At 49.5% G+C, this 16965-nt stretch overlaps 1 protein-coding gene across 1 annotated transcript; it reads left to right on the forward strand.

Annotated features, from left to right (window-relative positions):
- The first annotated feature begins 13698 nt into the window (after positions 1–13698).
- On the forward strand, positions 13699–16559 carry LOC116893381 (interferon lambda-2-like). Its single transcript, XM_032895179.1, has 6 exons — positions 13699–13866; positions 14380–14457; positions 14713–14856; positions 14958–15044; positions 15129–15263; positions 16551–16559. Exons 1-6 carry the CDS (start codon positions 13699–13701, stop codon positions 16557–16559), a joined length of 621 nt encoding a protein of 206 aa, XP_032751070.1.
- The last annotated feature ends 406 nt before the right edge of the window (positions 16560–16965 follow it).

Here is a 16965-nt window from a genome sequence, read left to right on the forward strand (position 1 = left end):
GTGGCCCCCAGCTGTTTCTGTGACACAGAGGGACAGAGTGAGATGTGTAGCAAGGGGTCTCTGGGGACACTCACCCACACACCATTCTGGGGACTCACCTGGCTTCATGTTGCTCGCTGAGGTCTGTGAGGAGTTGGGGACTCAAGTCTCCCTGGAGGTTGTCTCTGGGTCTTGCGTGGTGTCTTTGGCCTGGGTTTCCCTGTGGCTCTCAGCCTGTTGCCGTGTGGGGCCTGAGGGGCTGAGTGTCCAGCGGTGTCTGGAATGCACTGCCATCCCTGCTCCACGCTTTTAACCTGTCCTGATGGGCAGCCCCAGCTGATGTAGGAAAAGTGAAAATAAGGCAGCAGGTTGACACCTGCCACTAGGGGAGCCCAGGCTGGGGAAGCCCAGAGAGCAGGGTGTGGCGAGAGCAGGTGAGACACTGCAAGGAAAGAGAAAATGACAGAGATCCAGGTCACCTGGGGCAAGGTTCGTCAGGAGGTTCCCACAGGAGCTTGTGGCTGGGGCAGCTTCAGGGCAGAGGCTCAGGTCCTTGGTTTGGTCCTGCGGCAGATACTTGCCTGGGGTACAGAGAAGACCAGACGTACTGGGCACAATACTGAGAAAATGTCGGTGCTCAGAGGCGGGCGTGGCTCTCTGCTCATCTGAGAGTCTGCTATGGCTGTGGCACAGCTGGCTCTGAATTGCTTCAGTTTGATTCGAGTTAGAGTCCTAACTCAGGATTGTCTGAGAGTTCTGTTCCAGCGTCCAGGGTGCTGGCATATAGTTGTGAGCCTCCTTCACTAGCTCCCAATTTGTGAGCTCAAGGCCAGTCTGGTGTACACAGCAAGTTCCAGGATAGTGAGGGGTATGTAGAGAGATCCAGTCTAAGACCAACAAACAAAACAAAAACAAAAAACAAAAACAGAACCCCACTTTCTTTCCAGTTATTTCTTGGTGCTTTTGCACGTCAGTCAGAGGATACATTTTAGAAACTAGCTTTTTTTTCTGCTACGGGTGTTCCAGTATCAAACTCTGGTCTGTTAAGCCCTCTTCATGTTGAGCATCTCCAAGCTCCCCAATTTCTCTGCTTAGGAGAAGGTTTGGCCACCAGACTGGCTTGTGACAAACATCTTCATTTGAGGGCTGCAAAGATTGCTCCAAGGTTAAAAGTGATGGTTTCTTGGGCTAGAGAGATGGCTCAGCAGTTAAGAGCACTGACTGCTCTTCCAGAGGTCCTGAGTTCAAATCCCAGCAACCACATGGTGGCTCACAACCATCTGTAATGAGATCTGATGCCCTCTTCTGGTGTGTCTGAGGACAGCTACAGTGTACCTATATACAATAAATAAATAAATCTTTAAAAAAGGGGTGGGGCAGTGGCTTCTCTCCTAGAGGACCCAGGTTCAATTTCCAGCACCTACGTGGTGGCTTGCAAACACCTCAGTTCCTGAGGACCGACTCCTTCATCTGGCCTCCCATGGGCCTGTCCACATACAATGCACTGATATGCAGGCAAAACACTCATACACATAAAATAAATAAATCTTAATAAAAAACGAAAACTTCATTCATTCTGTAAGGATCCATTCAGCCCCTACTTGTGGTAGACACTGTGTGGGATGCCCGGACAAGGGGTTAGGTTGGGAACAACACAAGCCTTCAACAACCCAAAGTGCCTCCCGAGGGCTTTTCTTCAGCCTGTAGCAGTGAGTCTGCAACCTATGTTATGTCAGTGCTAGAGAAAATAAAGTGAGCAGCAGGACACGATGACTCTCACCTTTAACCCCAGCACTGGGGAGGCAGAGACAGAGGCAGAGGCAGACAGATCTCTGAATTCAAGGCCAGCCTGGTCTGTAATATGAGTTACGGGACAGCCTGGGCTACACAGAGAAACCCTGTCTCAGAAAACAAAAACAAACAAAAAACAAGGAGAGACAGACAGACAGAGACAGACTGACAGAGAGGGGATAAAGCAGACAAAACCACTGGTTCAGAAGGGTATCTATTTATTCACATATTTTAGCAATATGAGTGCTGTGGCTTCCCATCCACCAGAAGAGGGCATCAGATCATATAGATCTGATTGTGGCTGTGAACCACCACGTGGTTGCTGGGAATTGAACTCAGGACCTCTGGAAGAGCCGCCAAGTGCTCTCAACCACTGAGCCATCTGTCCAGCCCCAGGAGAGCATTTTTTTTTTTTTTTATCGGTGCAGTGCCTTGTGGGAAGATCATCAGGTAAAGACTCAGGGCAGAGGGAGAGAAAGCCCAAAGAAGAGCCTTCTAGACTAAATCATAGGCAGCACACAGTGAAGATGTAGACACCCCCTTCTGAGGAGCGTGTTCACGGCAACCCGTCAAGGAGGTTTTGTGTCAACATAGTATTGAAAACCCAAGATCACAAATAGATTGTGGCTCGCCCACCTTTTTTAAGGAAAAACAACTGCAGAGTCACAGAGAGCTGTCCAGATCCGCCCAGGGTCACCTATCAAAGACACAGTGAAAGGGCTTTGCCCTTTCTCTCTGAGCCACAGAGAGATCCGGGTGCCCCTTGATTATGTGTGCTGTTTAACTATGGGAGAACTGGAGAGACATTGGAGAGAAGGAGAGGCTGAGTTTTGACCATTGCTTCCACCAGTCCCAGCCCCCTTCCTTTTTATCACACAATGCTCCAGGGAGAGGTCAATAGTTCAATACCCAGTAAACGGCTTCCGTGTGGCTCGGCCATTGCTTTCAAGCCACAAGTGAGGCCTGGAGGTGGGACTGGAAGAAGAAACACAGGTTACAAAAGAATACATTCATTTGCATACTTATGTGTATGATTACCTACCAAGACCATTAAGCACCCATCTGGAAGACCGGTATGAGCGCTACTGAACTGTCTATAACCTCTTTGCTGTAGAATTATTATTACCAATATAATATTTTACTAATTCTTTGAGAACCTTACATAGTACATTTTAATCATACTCCAATTCCCCCCTAACTTTTTCTAGATCGACTCCCCACCTTCCCACTCCCTCACAATTAGTTTCCCCTCTTTTTTAAAAAAAATAGCTCACGGAGCCCAATTTCTGTTGACCACACTCCTAGGTATGGGGCCATCCCCTTGAGTGTGTTTGACATACCCTGGTGAGGGCACACTGTTGACGAAAACAACTCTCCCTCCCCAGGGAAACATCGACTGTCAGTAGCTCCTCAGTCAGGTGTAGGGGCTCATTTACCCTTCCTTCCTCCAGGCCAAAATGTTGACTGGCTTGTTCTTGTGCAAGTCTGATGCAGGTGGTCATGGCTGCTTTGCCATTGGAGTTGTGGCCAACCTCTCACATTTAGAAGTTTTCATTCCTCTCTGACCTCTGGTATTTACAGTACTTTGCTCTCTCTCCCAAGATCTCCAAGCCTTGAGGTGTGTGTGTGTGTGTGTGTGTGTGTGTGTGTGTGTGTGTGTGTGTGTACATGTGTGTTTGTATGTGTGCTTGTGTGTGTGCATGTGTGTGTGCATGTGTGTGTTTGTATGTGTGCTTGTGTGTGTGTTTGTATGTGTGCTTGTGTGTGTGTTTGTGTACATGTGTGTGTTTGTGTGTGTGCATATGTGTGTTTGTATGTGTGCTTGTGTGTGTTTGTGTGTGTGTGCATGTGTGTGTGTGTGTGTGTGTTTGTGTGTGTGTGTTTGTGTGTGTGCTTGTGTGTGTGTTTGTGTGTGTGTGTGTGTGTGTGTGTATGTGTGTGTGTGTGTGTGTGTGTGTTTGTGTGTGTGTGTGTGTTTGTGTGTGTGTGTGTGTGTGTCATGTGTGTGTGTTTGTGTGTGTGTTTGTGGGTATGTGCATGTATGCTAGATGCCCCACTTGTGACTTGACACTTCAATGACCCCTCACCTCTGCGCTCTGATGAGCTGTGAGTTCCGGTGCTCACACCGCCCGCTGCACAGAGAAGGTTCTCTGATGAAGTCTAAAAGCTGCGTTAAGCTATAGGTAGAGCGATGTGAGTGTAGAGTGGTTGTTCTCAACCACCCTAATGCTGCAACCTAATGCTGACAGTCCTTCTTGTTGTGGTCCAAATTTATTTTTGTTGCTACTCCATAACTGTAATTTTGCTACTGTTGTGAATCGTAATATAAATATCTGATATGTAAGACAGCTGATGTGCAACCCCTGTAATAGGGTTATTTGACCCCCATTGTGGTCTACACCCACAGGCTGAGAACCACTAGTTTAGCAGGTTGTTTGACATTATGTCTATTTAGCAGAACACCAGTATCAGGGGCCTGCAGACCCCCCCCCACCATGGGCTTCCTGACAGATTTGCAGCACCAGGAATGAGTTTCCTTCTCTGGACAAACCTTAAATCCAGTCACAAATGAGTTGGTTTCCACAATAACGTTCATACCACCATTGTGCCCATGGGTATATCTTACCTTCTAGTCATTATCGTCACTCACAGGTCCACAGCAATGCCAGATTGCTCGTAACCTTCCCCCAGCAGCCTACACAGAACCTTCCAGGACTTTAAAAGTTAGCCAACAGGGAAGAAGCTTCCTGGGCAGTGCCAACTGTACTTCCCCAGCCCTCTGCCAATGCATCACACATTCAGTGGTGTGGCCTCACCGTCAACTCTGGTGGGCAACCCAGAGCAAGAGCAACAGACTGCATTGTTTTGGGTTCTTGCTTTGCGGTTATAAAAATGATTTCCTAGATAAGGGAATGGAGATTCACAGAGAAGACATTTCCTAGAGCCATGCTGGAGGGTTGACTCAGCAGCTAAGAGCACTTTGTTCTTCTTGCAGAGAATCCTAGTGCCCACATCAGTCAGCTCATGACCCTTTGTGATTCAAGCTCCTGGGACCCCGATGACCTCTTCTGGCCTTGGTAGGAATCTGTATACATGTGTGTGTGCACGCACACATTCACACACACACTCTCTCACACTCTCACACACACACATTCTCACACACATTCACACACGCACTCTCACACACATGCATTCACACATATATACACACACGCATACACATTCACACTCACACACACGCACACACACACTCACACACACTCACTCACACGCATGCACTCACACACATGCACACGTACACGCACACACACACACGCACACACACTCACACACATACATACACGCACACACACTCATATACACATAAATAAAAATTTAAAAGAATATTTTTTAAAGCAGATTAGACTTTGAAACGTGAATCAATGATGGCAAATCCCATTTTAAGAATCTGTAGAGAACATGTGAAGTATGATCATATCCAACGTAAATAGTGCAAAGAACGTTGTTGAACAGCAGCAATGTATTAACACTTAGAGCGGGAACAGAAAACACACAGAGTGCACAAACTCAAACCAAATGCGTGTAACAGAATTGAGAAGTGGTCTTCAGTGACATTTCAGCTTTCTCTAGTAAGTACCTTAGGGAATTGGGCCCCACAGATGGGATCCAAGACTCTTAGATCCACAGAATGTCAAAGTGTGTGTGTGTGTGTGTGTGTGTGTGTGTGTGTGTGTGTGTGTGAGCACGTGCACGTGTTTCAAGTTAGGAGGATATGGATGCCCCACAAGAGATGTCTGTTAACCTCAGAAGCCAGTTGTGACCCTGTTGGCAGAGTTGATGTCCCTTCCATCCCCGTTCTGGAGCAGTTCTGCCAGCCCATTGCAGTAAATCTTCTTCTTGCCCTGGAACCTGTGGTCTCTTCTTTGGAGGCAGTAACAACACAGGGAAGGGAGGGGCGCTCAGACACAGTTCCCTCCCCCACCCCCCATCCCCCTGAGTACCACCAGCCTGAGGTCCCTAGTAAGCGGGAGCAAGGGGGTGAAGATGGCAGGGTCTAGGTTACAGACAGGTGGGTCCTGCAGTTGTAATGGCGATAGAGCGGACAAGATCAGGAAGGATTTGCCAATCAATTCCGTGCAAGCGCTTGACCCACCGTACCTGACTGGTCCCCTCTGGTACTTAACTCACATTTTCAGCTGCACTCATGGTTTTCTGATTTTTTTGTGCCATCTCTTTGGAAGTCTTGGGGACATCTTCAAGTTTCTTGACCGCCATCAGTCCCAGCTGCAGCTGGGACCGGAACCAAGTGAAAAAACTCAAGGCCGAATCTGGGCTCTTAATTTGCTCGAACATCCGGGAAATTGGGTCTTCAGCAGGATGGAGGTGCTAAGTGGGAGGAGCTGTAGGACTGAGGTCAAGGCACCCAAGCTCCAGGCCATCAACTGCAGGGAGGCCCTGATGCCCCGGGAAGAGCTCCAGACCATGGGGCAGTGGAACCCAGAACTGTAGGCACACATGTGAGTCAGAACTTCGAGGATAGGACCAGCCCTACCACGCCGAAGGTCCCGAGGGTCTGAAGCAGCAGGAGCATGGTCTCCTGAGCGGTGTAGCATTGCTTGATCTTTTCCTCTGTCCTCCCAGGATTTGCCATATTTCCTTTTCTTTCTTAATGATTTCTTTATTTTTATTTTATGTTCGTTGGTGTTTTGCCTGCATGTGTGTCTGTGTGAGGGTGCCAGATCCCCTGGAACTAGAATCGTAGGCAGTGGTAGCTGCCATGTGGGTGCTGAGAATTGAACCCGGGTCCCTGGAAGAGCAGCCAGTGCTCTTAACTCCAATCCTTCTTTTTCTTTTTTAAAAATTAAACTTGATCTGGGCGGTGGTGGCATGCACCTTCAATGCCAGCCTTCGGGAGGCAGCGGCAGGCAGATTTCTGAGTCCAGGACCAGCCTTGTTTACAGAGAGCATTCCAGGACAGCCAGGGTCACATAAAAGAAACCCTGTCTCAAAAAACAACAACGAAATTTAAACTTGGTTTATTACTGTCATTGCTTGTGTCTGTGTGTGTGTGTGTGTGTGTGTGTGTGTGTGTGTGGCATGTGTTTGCCATGTTGTGTGTGTGTGGAGGTCAGAGGACAACGTCGTTATGGAATTGGTTTTCTCCTTCCACCTTTGTGGGTCGCCAGGATTGAACTATCTTCTGATCTCCACACATGCTTGGTGGCATTCCAGTACCCAGACTTCACACACACACACACACACACACACACACACACACACACACACACACCAAAGCAAACAACTGTAATAAAAAAAAAGTTTAAATTAACTCAAACTATATAAGGGAACTAAACACAAAAATACAAAGCTAGAACATGGCTGGAAAATGACACAAGTGTAACAACAGTGAATTTAAATTTGTTCTTGACATTTTGGATACAGACTAGCTGTGGTGGCCCCACCCCTTTGATCCCAGTACTGGGGAGGCAGAAGCAGGTGGCTCTCTGGGAGTCTGAGACCAGCCTGATCTACACAGAAAGTCCAGGCCAACAAAGAGTACACAATATGACCGGTCTCAACACCAACAAAGGAAACCAAACCATTCTGGTAGCAGGGACAAGTGATCTGGCTCGGTTGTTAGTGTCTGCTTAGCATGCAGGTTTCTCAGGGATCTGTTCCTAGCACAGCATAAACTAGGGGGGGGGGGTTGGCACACATCTGTCATCTCAGCACTGGGAAGGTAGAGGTCAAAGAATCAGGAGTTCAAGGTTATCCTTGGCTACATAGCAAAGCCAGCCTGGACTGCAGGAGATGCCATCTCACAAAAGCAAAAGCAAACCAAACCAAACTAAATGTAAAAACTCCTCACACTGAGAAAGACACTGCTTTGTTTTGAGACAGGGTCTCTCTGTATAGCCCTGGCTATCCCGGAACTTGTTATGTACACCAGGCTGGCCTCAAACTCAGAGATCCACTTGCTTGTATCTCCTGAATGCTGGGATTAAAGGCATGTACCACCACGCCCAGTGAGAAAGGTAGTTAAGCCAGTGAAAAATATAAGAAGCATGAATCTCCTGCCTGCATCTCCACTGAGAAGCAGGGTTTCCAGAAAACGCTGGAGAGAGCACCTATGCTAACCAATAGTTACTAAATGAATCTGTTGAGGCTGGGACATGGGTGTGTGTAACAGATTCCCCTGACCTCTCCACATCTCCCACATGCTGGGGGCCACCACAGGCTGGTTTTTGGTGTTTATAGGGTACAGCCAAGTCATAGTACCAGGCACAGAGGGCATCCTGGTCTCCTCACAACACTCCAAATGATCGGTTCCTCCCCACCATTTCCCCCAAAGCACACCTACAAGTGTCCTGCCCAGCCCCATGCTGGCCCCAGGGCCTTGACTTCACCCCTATCATCATCTCCTTCTACTAGGAAACCCTTTTGGAAATGCAATCCCTTCCCAACCCATCTCCAATTATCCTAAATTGATCGGGCCATCTGTTTCCCGCTGGGTCATAACTGATACACTATAATTAAGGATGAGGGAGAATGCAAACGAGAGGTAATGAGGAGACAGAGAAGGCAGGCTACCAAACTGTATACAGCAAGCGTCCAATTTGGGGGACATTGCTCACTCAGAGGAAGAAAAGAAAAGAAACAATTACAAATTGTCAAGAATAGATTCACCTCCCTGAGGTGACAATCTGAGACTGACAGCAGCTGTCCAGGTTGCAGGCTTTTGGGTGGATGGAATACTTAGGAACCAGTGTTGATAACAAGAGAGAGCGCGCGCGCACATGCGCGCGCGCGCACGCACGCACGCACACACACACACACACACACACACACACACACACAAATACAGGCGACACTCCCTGTGCTCTGGAAAGACTCCCACAAGTGAAATGTGAGACCAACTGAGAGACGAGGGAGACAGTGGTATAGACAGGGTACCCCTCCCCAACTATTTTAGACTTTTCTGTGTTTAGTAAGCTTTATCCAACGAATGCAACTTGCTAATTTTATCAGGAAAAGAAGTAGTAGCTTTAATGTTTAGAGTAAAACAGAGGGCTGGAGGGATGGCTCAGCGGTTGAGAGCACTGGCTGCTCTTTCAGAGGTCATGAGTTCAATTCCCAGCAACCACATGGTGGCTCACAACCATCTGTAATAGGATCTGGTGCCCTTTTCTGGCTGCAGGCACACATCCAGATAGAGCACTCATATAAAATAAGTAAACAAAAATTAACTGAAAACAAATCTAAAATATGTTTAAAAAATAAAGTGAAACAGAGACAGAGTAGAGACTGACAGGGATAGAGAAGGAGACAAAAGGGAGGTCTATAGAGAGAGAAACAACAAAATGAAATAGAAAGTGACAAAAATAAAGGTTTGGGGCTACAGTAACATTAGAAAAGAAACAATTTTTTTTTCCCAGAGCTGGAAATGGAACTCAGGGCATTGTGTCTGTGAGGAAGCCCTATATTCTTCAGCTAAGTCCTCATCCCCTCAAGATAGATTAACAAAGTGCTCTGCCATGGAGCCACGCCCCCAGCCCCTCACTGGGGGATTCTAGGCAGGGGCTCTGCCACTGAGCCACGCCCCTAGCCCCTCACTGGGGGATTCTAGGCAGGGGCTCCACCACTGAGCCACACCCCCAGCCCCTCCCTGGGGGATTCTAGGCAGGGGCTCCGCCACTGAGCCACGCCCCCAGCCCCTCCCTGGGGGATTCTAGGCAGGGGCTCTACCACTGAGTCAGGCCCCTAGCCCCTCACTGGGGGATTCTAGGCAGGGGCTCCACCACTGAGCCACAGACCAGCCCCTGGCATGTGTAGGAAGCTGTGTATGTGGGCAGGGATTTGTTTATGTTTGGGGGACTCAGTTTTCCACCTGTAGGATTGGTCATGGTGGAAACCTCAGTTTTGAAGACTTGATTTGCATTCCTCTAGTACTTAGAGCTTGGTGGAAAGTGACTTCTACAGGACTGACTATGGTTATGGTAAGGGAAAGGGCACAGGATAAGGCAAAACCAGTGACAGATGCGTGAGAGGAAAAGCGGATTCGGTATCTGATGGTTGGGCAGCTACCATTCTGGCACAAGATTACTGGTTATAACATTCTTGCAAGCTAAGATCACACAGTGCCTGGAGCCAGAGATCATAATCTGAAAAACGTACTCCAGTTGGAGAAGCCCAGTTGTGAACTGTTTCTCACCCAGGCCCATAAAAGTCACCACGGGCTGTGCAGGTACCAGTGCCCAATGTGGGCAGCACCCTGCACACCATCCAGGGGACAGTAGAAGACAGGTCCTGCTGCAGGGGCCGACATTGAGTGCACACTGTAGGTGAGGAAAGATGCTGGGGTCCAGTCAGTCTCTGCCCCGTGTGTGACCATCACCGGACCACCTATGGATCCTGAATCTTAGCCAACTTGAGGGCGTCTCTAGGGGAAGAAGGCTGACCTGCTGGGGCTTCGGTGTCTCTGATGCCATGGCCTCCTACAGGATCAGAGATGGAACCAAATAGTGGTGTAGGTTGGGTCCCTTGTATTGTGGACATTGAGTGGAAATGGATCTCATCAGGGTGACATTTGGCGATCACTCCTCTCCCACCTCCAGCAGCAGGACCCTAGGACTCTGGTGAGCACACCCAGCCACAGAGTTTACTAGCTAGCATATTAGACGGCTCAATAAAAGAATTCAGCACTTGAAAATGGCATTTCCACCCAGAAACCAAGAACTGAATTTTTGATAAAAGGTTTCTAAGTGAAGGCAATTGTATGCCTGGCTTTCCTCAGATGAATCAATTACAAAGAGAATCAAATCCTAGCATTCTGGAGCTGGGAACAGGAGGTTCATGAATTTGAGTTCAGCCTGGGCTACCTAATGAGTTCTAGGCTAACCTGAGCTACAAGAGGTACCCATGGAGTACTCACATAGATATATATCATTTCAAGAATACAGAAAGTTCCCATGAAACGAGGACGTGTAAGTGTCTCAAGAAATGGAAAAGCCAGAGCTGAAGACACAGTTTGGTCGATAGGAGCACTAGGACCTGGGTGTGGTTCCCAGCACCCACACGGTGGCTCACAACCACCTACATCGTCAAACTCCTATGCCATCTCCTGGCTTCTTTGAGCATTAGGCAAGCGGTGTTCATATATGCATGCAGGAAAAATTGACGCACAAAAATAAAATAAATCTTGTTTTTGAGCTCCATGAGACATGGCATCATGTATCCTCCAGAATTCTATTCTGTCGCCTTGGACGAGGTCAGACTCCATCTTCGGGGATGAAGGTCCTTATCACACACACCTTCACTGAGATGCTTGGCTACACCCGTCCCAGAGCCAATCATCCTAGGCATGGTGGTACAGATTCATAATCTGTAGGAGGCAGAGGCAGGAGGACCAGGAGCTCCAGGTCATCCTCGGCTACACAAAGAACTCTGGGCCAGCCTGAGCTACATAGAACTTGTTCCTCACTTTCTTCCCAAAATGGGGATGAAGAGAGAATGAACGAATGAAGAAAAGCTGCTCTGGACTCCAGCAGGAAACTTTTAGATCTGGCAAAACACGTTCAGTGACAAGCTGTAAGAGTCAGTGGCTGTTATAGAACTGGGGCTAGACCCAACATCAGTTGATAGACTGTTGCCTACGGTGACTGAGGCCCTGGTTCAGTCCCCCAGAGCTGTATAAACTGGGCATGGGGGAGCACCTCTGTAATTTCAGCATTCGGTGTTGAAGCAAAAAGGTCAGAAATTTGAGGTTATCTACATGTTGATTTGAAGCTAGCCTGGATGCATGGGACCCCGTAACAAAACAGTCAGCTTTTCTTATGCCAATGATGGACTTGCTGAGGAATATATTCTATTCACAACTGTTTCAGTGAAATAAATAATGGGGAGAGATAAGAAAAGGAGAGAAGGGGGCTGGAGAGTTGGCTCAGTGGTTAAGAGCACTGGCTGCTCTTCCAGAGGTCCTGAGTTCAATTCCCAGTAACCCCATGGTGGCTCACAACCATCTGTAATGGAATTTGATTACAGATGTGTGTCTGAAGACAGCTACAGTGTACTCATGCACATAAAATAGATAAATCTTTAAAAAAGAAAAAGAAAAGAAAAAAAAGAGAAGAAACAGAGTGGGTCACATCCATGTATGGAATTGTCAAAAATACATAAATAAATGCAGATACCCTAGGAATAAATCTAAGCAGGGAGGTGAAAACCTTTACAGCCTCTACAGTGGAAACATAGGGACTCGTAAAAAAGAAATTGATAGTGACACTAGGGGATAGAGACATCTCATCTGGGCTCCCAAATTCTTAGAATCAACACTATCAAAATGACCATCTTACCACAAGTAATCTGATTAAGAAAGCCCCTTCAGAATTCCAATAATAAAGCTGAATGTGGTGGCACACGCCTTTAATCCGAGCAGTGGGGAAGCGAGGCCATCCTGGTCTACAGAGTGAGTTCCCCAGCAGACAGAACTACACAGGGAAACACTGTCTCAAAGAAAACCAATGACAAATGCCAGTGAGGATGTGGGGGCAAGGGGAATCTTTATCAACTATATCTAGTGCTGAGGAGAACAAAATAGTGCAGCCACTAGAGAATCCAGCATAGAAGTTTCTAAAAAACAAAAAGTAAATAAAAAAATAGGACCCACTCTCCCATACCTGGGCCAACCCCAGAGGCCCGTAAGTGCCACCAGAGATGTGTGCACTCCCTGGTCTCAGATGCTCTTCTCATGGTAACGTGAGGAGACCATCCCAGATGCCCACCAGCAGGCAGATGATGTGGATGTGGGAAGAATTTGCAGCGGGATTTCATTCAGCCACTTAGAAAAAACCGAAAGTCCACAGAGCGCTGTGAAACGGACAGACAGGATACTATCTTAGTAAATGAGGTAACCCAGACTGAAAAAGACAGACAACCCACATTCCCTCACACGGGGGCCTACTATAGATCATGAAACTAAAAAGGGGACCTTGAGGGGGAAAATGAAGTGTTGTGGGAGGAAGGGGGAGGCAGAAGAGGACACAAGTGACGTGAGATGGGAAAGGTAGGGGTGGATGGGTTCGGGAGTGGGGAAGACGGACAATCCAAGGAGAGCATCAACACAAACACGGCATGTGGTGACATTAAGGGAGCCCAAAACTGTGATGATCTGAAAGAAACTGAAGAGTTCACGGGGTGACTTTGGGCACCTGCATACTCCTTTCCCACAGGAGGTGGGGTCTTGGGTTTCAGCCTTTAACCCCTCCAGCCAGCAGGCAACGCTGGGTCTCTACACCTCACCTGGGCAGCTCCTAGGGATCTGTTCCACAGCCTGGGTGGGACAATGAGCAGAAGGCAGGACATCTGCCTGTCTTCTCTCTAGCACAGGTATCTACCATGGACCTGAGCCTCTGCCCTGAAGCTGCCCCAGCCACAAGCTCCTGTGGGAACCTCCTGACGAACCTTGCCCCAGGTGACCTGGATCTCTGTCATTTTCTCTTTCCTTGCAGTGTCTCACCTGCTCTCGCCACACCCTGCTCTCTGGGCTTCCCCAGCCTGGGCTCCCCTAGTGGCAGGTGTCAACCTGCTGCCTTATTTTCACTTTTCCTACATCAGCTGGGGCTGCCCATCAGGACAGGTTAAAAGCATGGAGCAGGGATGGCAGTGCACTCCAGACACCGCTGGACACTCAGCCCCTCAGGCCCCACACGGCAACAGGCTGAGAGCCACAGGGAAACCCAGGCCAAAGACACCACGCAAGACCCAGAAACAACCTCCAGGGAGACTTGAGTCCCCAACTCCTCACAGACCTCAGCGAGCAACATGAAGCCAGGTGAGTCCCCAGAATGGTGTGTGGGTGAGTGTCCCCAGAGCCCCCTTGCTACACATCTCACTCTGTCCCTCTGTGTCACAGAAACAGCTGGGGGCCACATGCTCCTCCTCCTCCTGCTGCTGGCCACAGTGCTGACAAGAACCCAAGCTCACCCTGTCCCCAGGGCAACCAGGCTCTCAGTGGAAGCAAAGGATTGCAACATTGCTCAGTTCAAGTCTCTGTCCCCACAACAGCTGCAGGCCTTCAGAAAGGCCAAGGATGCCCTTGTGAGTCTCCCTCTGCCCTCCTGTGGGCTAGCCTCGTCCACCCCTCCCTTTCTGGGTTTCATCCCTTAAGCTGACTGGGATAAAAGTCTCCCCACTTTCTGCAGTGGGCTGAACTCAACCCTGCTGTAGTGGGCTAACCTTAGCCCTGGGCTGAAGCTACTCTTGCTGCAGTGAGCTAGTGTCCACCCTTTCTTGGGTGGGAACAGAAAACCAACATTTTCTGTAATAGTCTAAGCCCCACTATTCAGATTCACACGGGAGACTAATTTCTACTCTTCCTTCAGTGAGCTAACCTCAGACTCTCCTACACTAGGATAATCTCCACCCTTCCCAAGTTGGGCTATCTCCTGCTCACTAACAGTGCAGTGGCCATCTTGTAACCAATGCTGGGGAGGAATCTCTGTCTTAATGGCCATGAACTTCATCTTTCCTGTCTTGACCCACCCCCAGCCCCACTGCAGTGACCTAACCTTCACCCTCCTGTGTAGGCTAACCTGTGTCTTTGTTCTCCAGGAAGAGGGGCTGCCCCAGAAGGATGTGAGGCGCGCTTCCCGCCTCTTGCCCAGGGATGGGGACCTGCAGCAGCTGCAGGTGAGTGGGAGCTGGACACGGCCTGCTCTCAGAGGCCTCCTCATCTGGGTGCTGTTTGTGTCTCCCCTTTCCTGCTTCTCTTCCTCACCAGCAGTCCCACGACCTGTCCACTGTGTGAGCCCATTGACTGTGGCTCCTCCTCTGTCCCCTGTCCCTCTGCATCTCAGATGTCCCCAGTCCTGTCCCCTTCACCTGTCTCCCTTGACCTCCCACCACTGCTCCCTCACGGGTCCTCTCTCGTGTCTCCTTACTCAGGTCCAGGAGCGCCAAAAGGCCCTGCAGGCTGAGGTGGCCCTGACACTGAAGGTCTTGGGGAACATGACTGACCCAGCCCTGGTCACCATCCTGGACCAGCCTCTCCACACACTGAGACACATCCACTCCCAGCTGCAGACCTGTGTGAGTCCTGGGGCCCTGTCTCCTCCACACTGTGACTCTAGCCCCTTGGGCTTGCCCTGAGTCCCAGCAGCAACCTCACAGTCCCCATCCTTGATCCACAGACACAGCCTCAGCCCACAGCAGAGCCCAGGCCCCAGAGCCGCCGCCTCTCCCGCTGGCTGCACAGACTCCAGGAGGCCCAGAGCAAGGTGAGTCTGGGCAGGGGACTGGGGTCTGCAGGGCCTGGGAGCTCTGAGGCCCAGCAGCCCCTGGAGCCAGCCCTGTCCTTTCAGGAGACCCCTGGCTGCCTGAAGGCCTATGTCACCCTCAACCTCTTTCCCCTGCTCACCCGGGACCTCAAGTGTGTGCCAGTGGAGATCAGTGTGCCTGACCTGGAACCCTCCTGCCAGCTTCTGGAATTCTTCACTGTGTGGATGCACCAAGACCCCACCTTAATTTATAGCTATTCATGCCTTTTTAAAGCATTTATTTATATGTGTGGGTCTCAGACTCAGACCCCATAAAATGTCTATTTTTTTACTTTGTAAACATTCTTCAAATACACAATGATAAAAAACCTCTGCGGTGTGTCACGTGTGTGTGTTGGTGTTGACTCTTGTTCTTTTGCCCCATGGTAAAGGACCATAGCCTTAGCTCTACAGGGACACTCCTCTTGCTCTGAACTCTGTGGTCTAGCCTGAGCTACTGCTTTTTACCTCTGGGTGGATTGCACATTGGCTCTTTTTGGAGGAGGATGGATCTTCTTAGGTTGTTCTGGAAAAATCTCTTGCCTGTGGTCCCGGGTGTTGGCAGCAGGCTTGTTTATGCTCTTCCTTGTTTCTGCTTTTGAGATGGCTTCTTGTAGCCCAGGCTGGCCTCCATTTTGCTATGTAGTCTGTTGGCCTTAAATTTCTCCTTGTCCTGCTGCCCCCTCTGGGATGCTGGCCTTGCAGGCATGACCACCGAGCCAGGGTCCACAGTAACCAACCTTGCTTCACTAAAGACGCCGTGGTAGATCAGGTCCTCTGTGCTTTGCTCTTTTCTCGTCTGGACCCTGTGTGAGGACAACGTGTGCTTCCCAGAGCGGTGGCTCAGCAGCCCATCCCCTAGGACAGTGTTTCACGATGACACGCAGTCTCCTGAACCTCAGGCAGGCTTCAAACTCACTGTGTCACCGTGGATCCACCTGCCGCCACCTCCCTGGTGCTGGCATGACAGGCATGTGCCACCACATCTGTCTTCATACGGAGCTGGGGATTGAACCCAAGGCTTCATGTGTGCCAGGCAAGAGTGGCCCCTGAGTCACATCCTCAGCCATGTCCAGGACAATCTTCATCCACAGATGTCCACAGCGTGTGCTAGTAACCATCCTGGCCTCTAATACAGGCAGACATGTGTGAACTACAGAGAGACCAGAGCTTTGAAACAGGATGTGCATTGGTCTGCTTGTGGGGTGTGATGGTCCATGCCTTCAATCCCTGCCCTGAGGGAGTGGAGACAGGAGCATCAGCTCAAGGTCATCCTTGTCTATTTGGTGATTTTTGGGCTAGCCTGGGCTACATGAGCTCTTATGCCCTGTTCCTATTGTTTATCTACTGTCTACATAGTGATTCTGAAGTACTACTCACATCGACAGTGGTTATGTCTGAAAGTGGCTTCCACGCTGGGAGCATCCTAGCCCCATCTTGTCTTCCAATTGCTCTCCTGTGTCCCAGGAGATGTAGGCCTTGAGTCAACTCAAACGTGGTGTTGTGATGGCTCCTTTGTGAGTGTGCGTGTGTGTATGTGTACCTGTGTGTGCATGCTCATGCTTGCTCATGTGTACATATATGCAGGTGTGCATGCACATGTGTGTGTGCAGGTGAAGGATGTAAGTAGGCATCCAGTGTCTTCCTCCCGCCCTCTCCACTTTGATTATTGAGGTGGGTGTGGTCTCTCACCGAGCCAGTGCTCACTGTCTCTGATAGACAGTTTGCTCTGGGCATCGTCTGTCTCCATCTTCTGTGTGTCATAGGCAGGTCTCCATGCCCACCCATCCTTTCCAGGGCTGTCAGGGATTTGAACCCGAGCCCTCACACCTCCACAGCAGATGCTGTGTCTGCTGGGCCATCTCCCTGATCTTTTCGGTTT

The sequence above is a fragment of the Rattus rattus genome, chromosome 2 (genome assembly GCF_011064425.1).
Source record: "Rattus rattus isolate New Zealand chromosome 2, Rrattus_CSIRO_v1, whole genome shotgun sequence".
NCBI classification, from domain to species: Eukaryota; Metazoa; Chordata; class Mammalia; order Rodentia; family Muridae; genus Rattus; species Rattus rattus.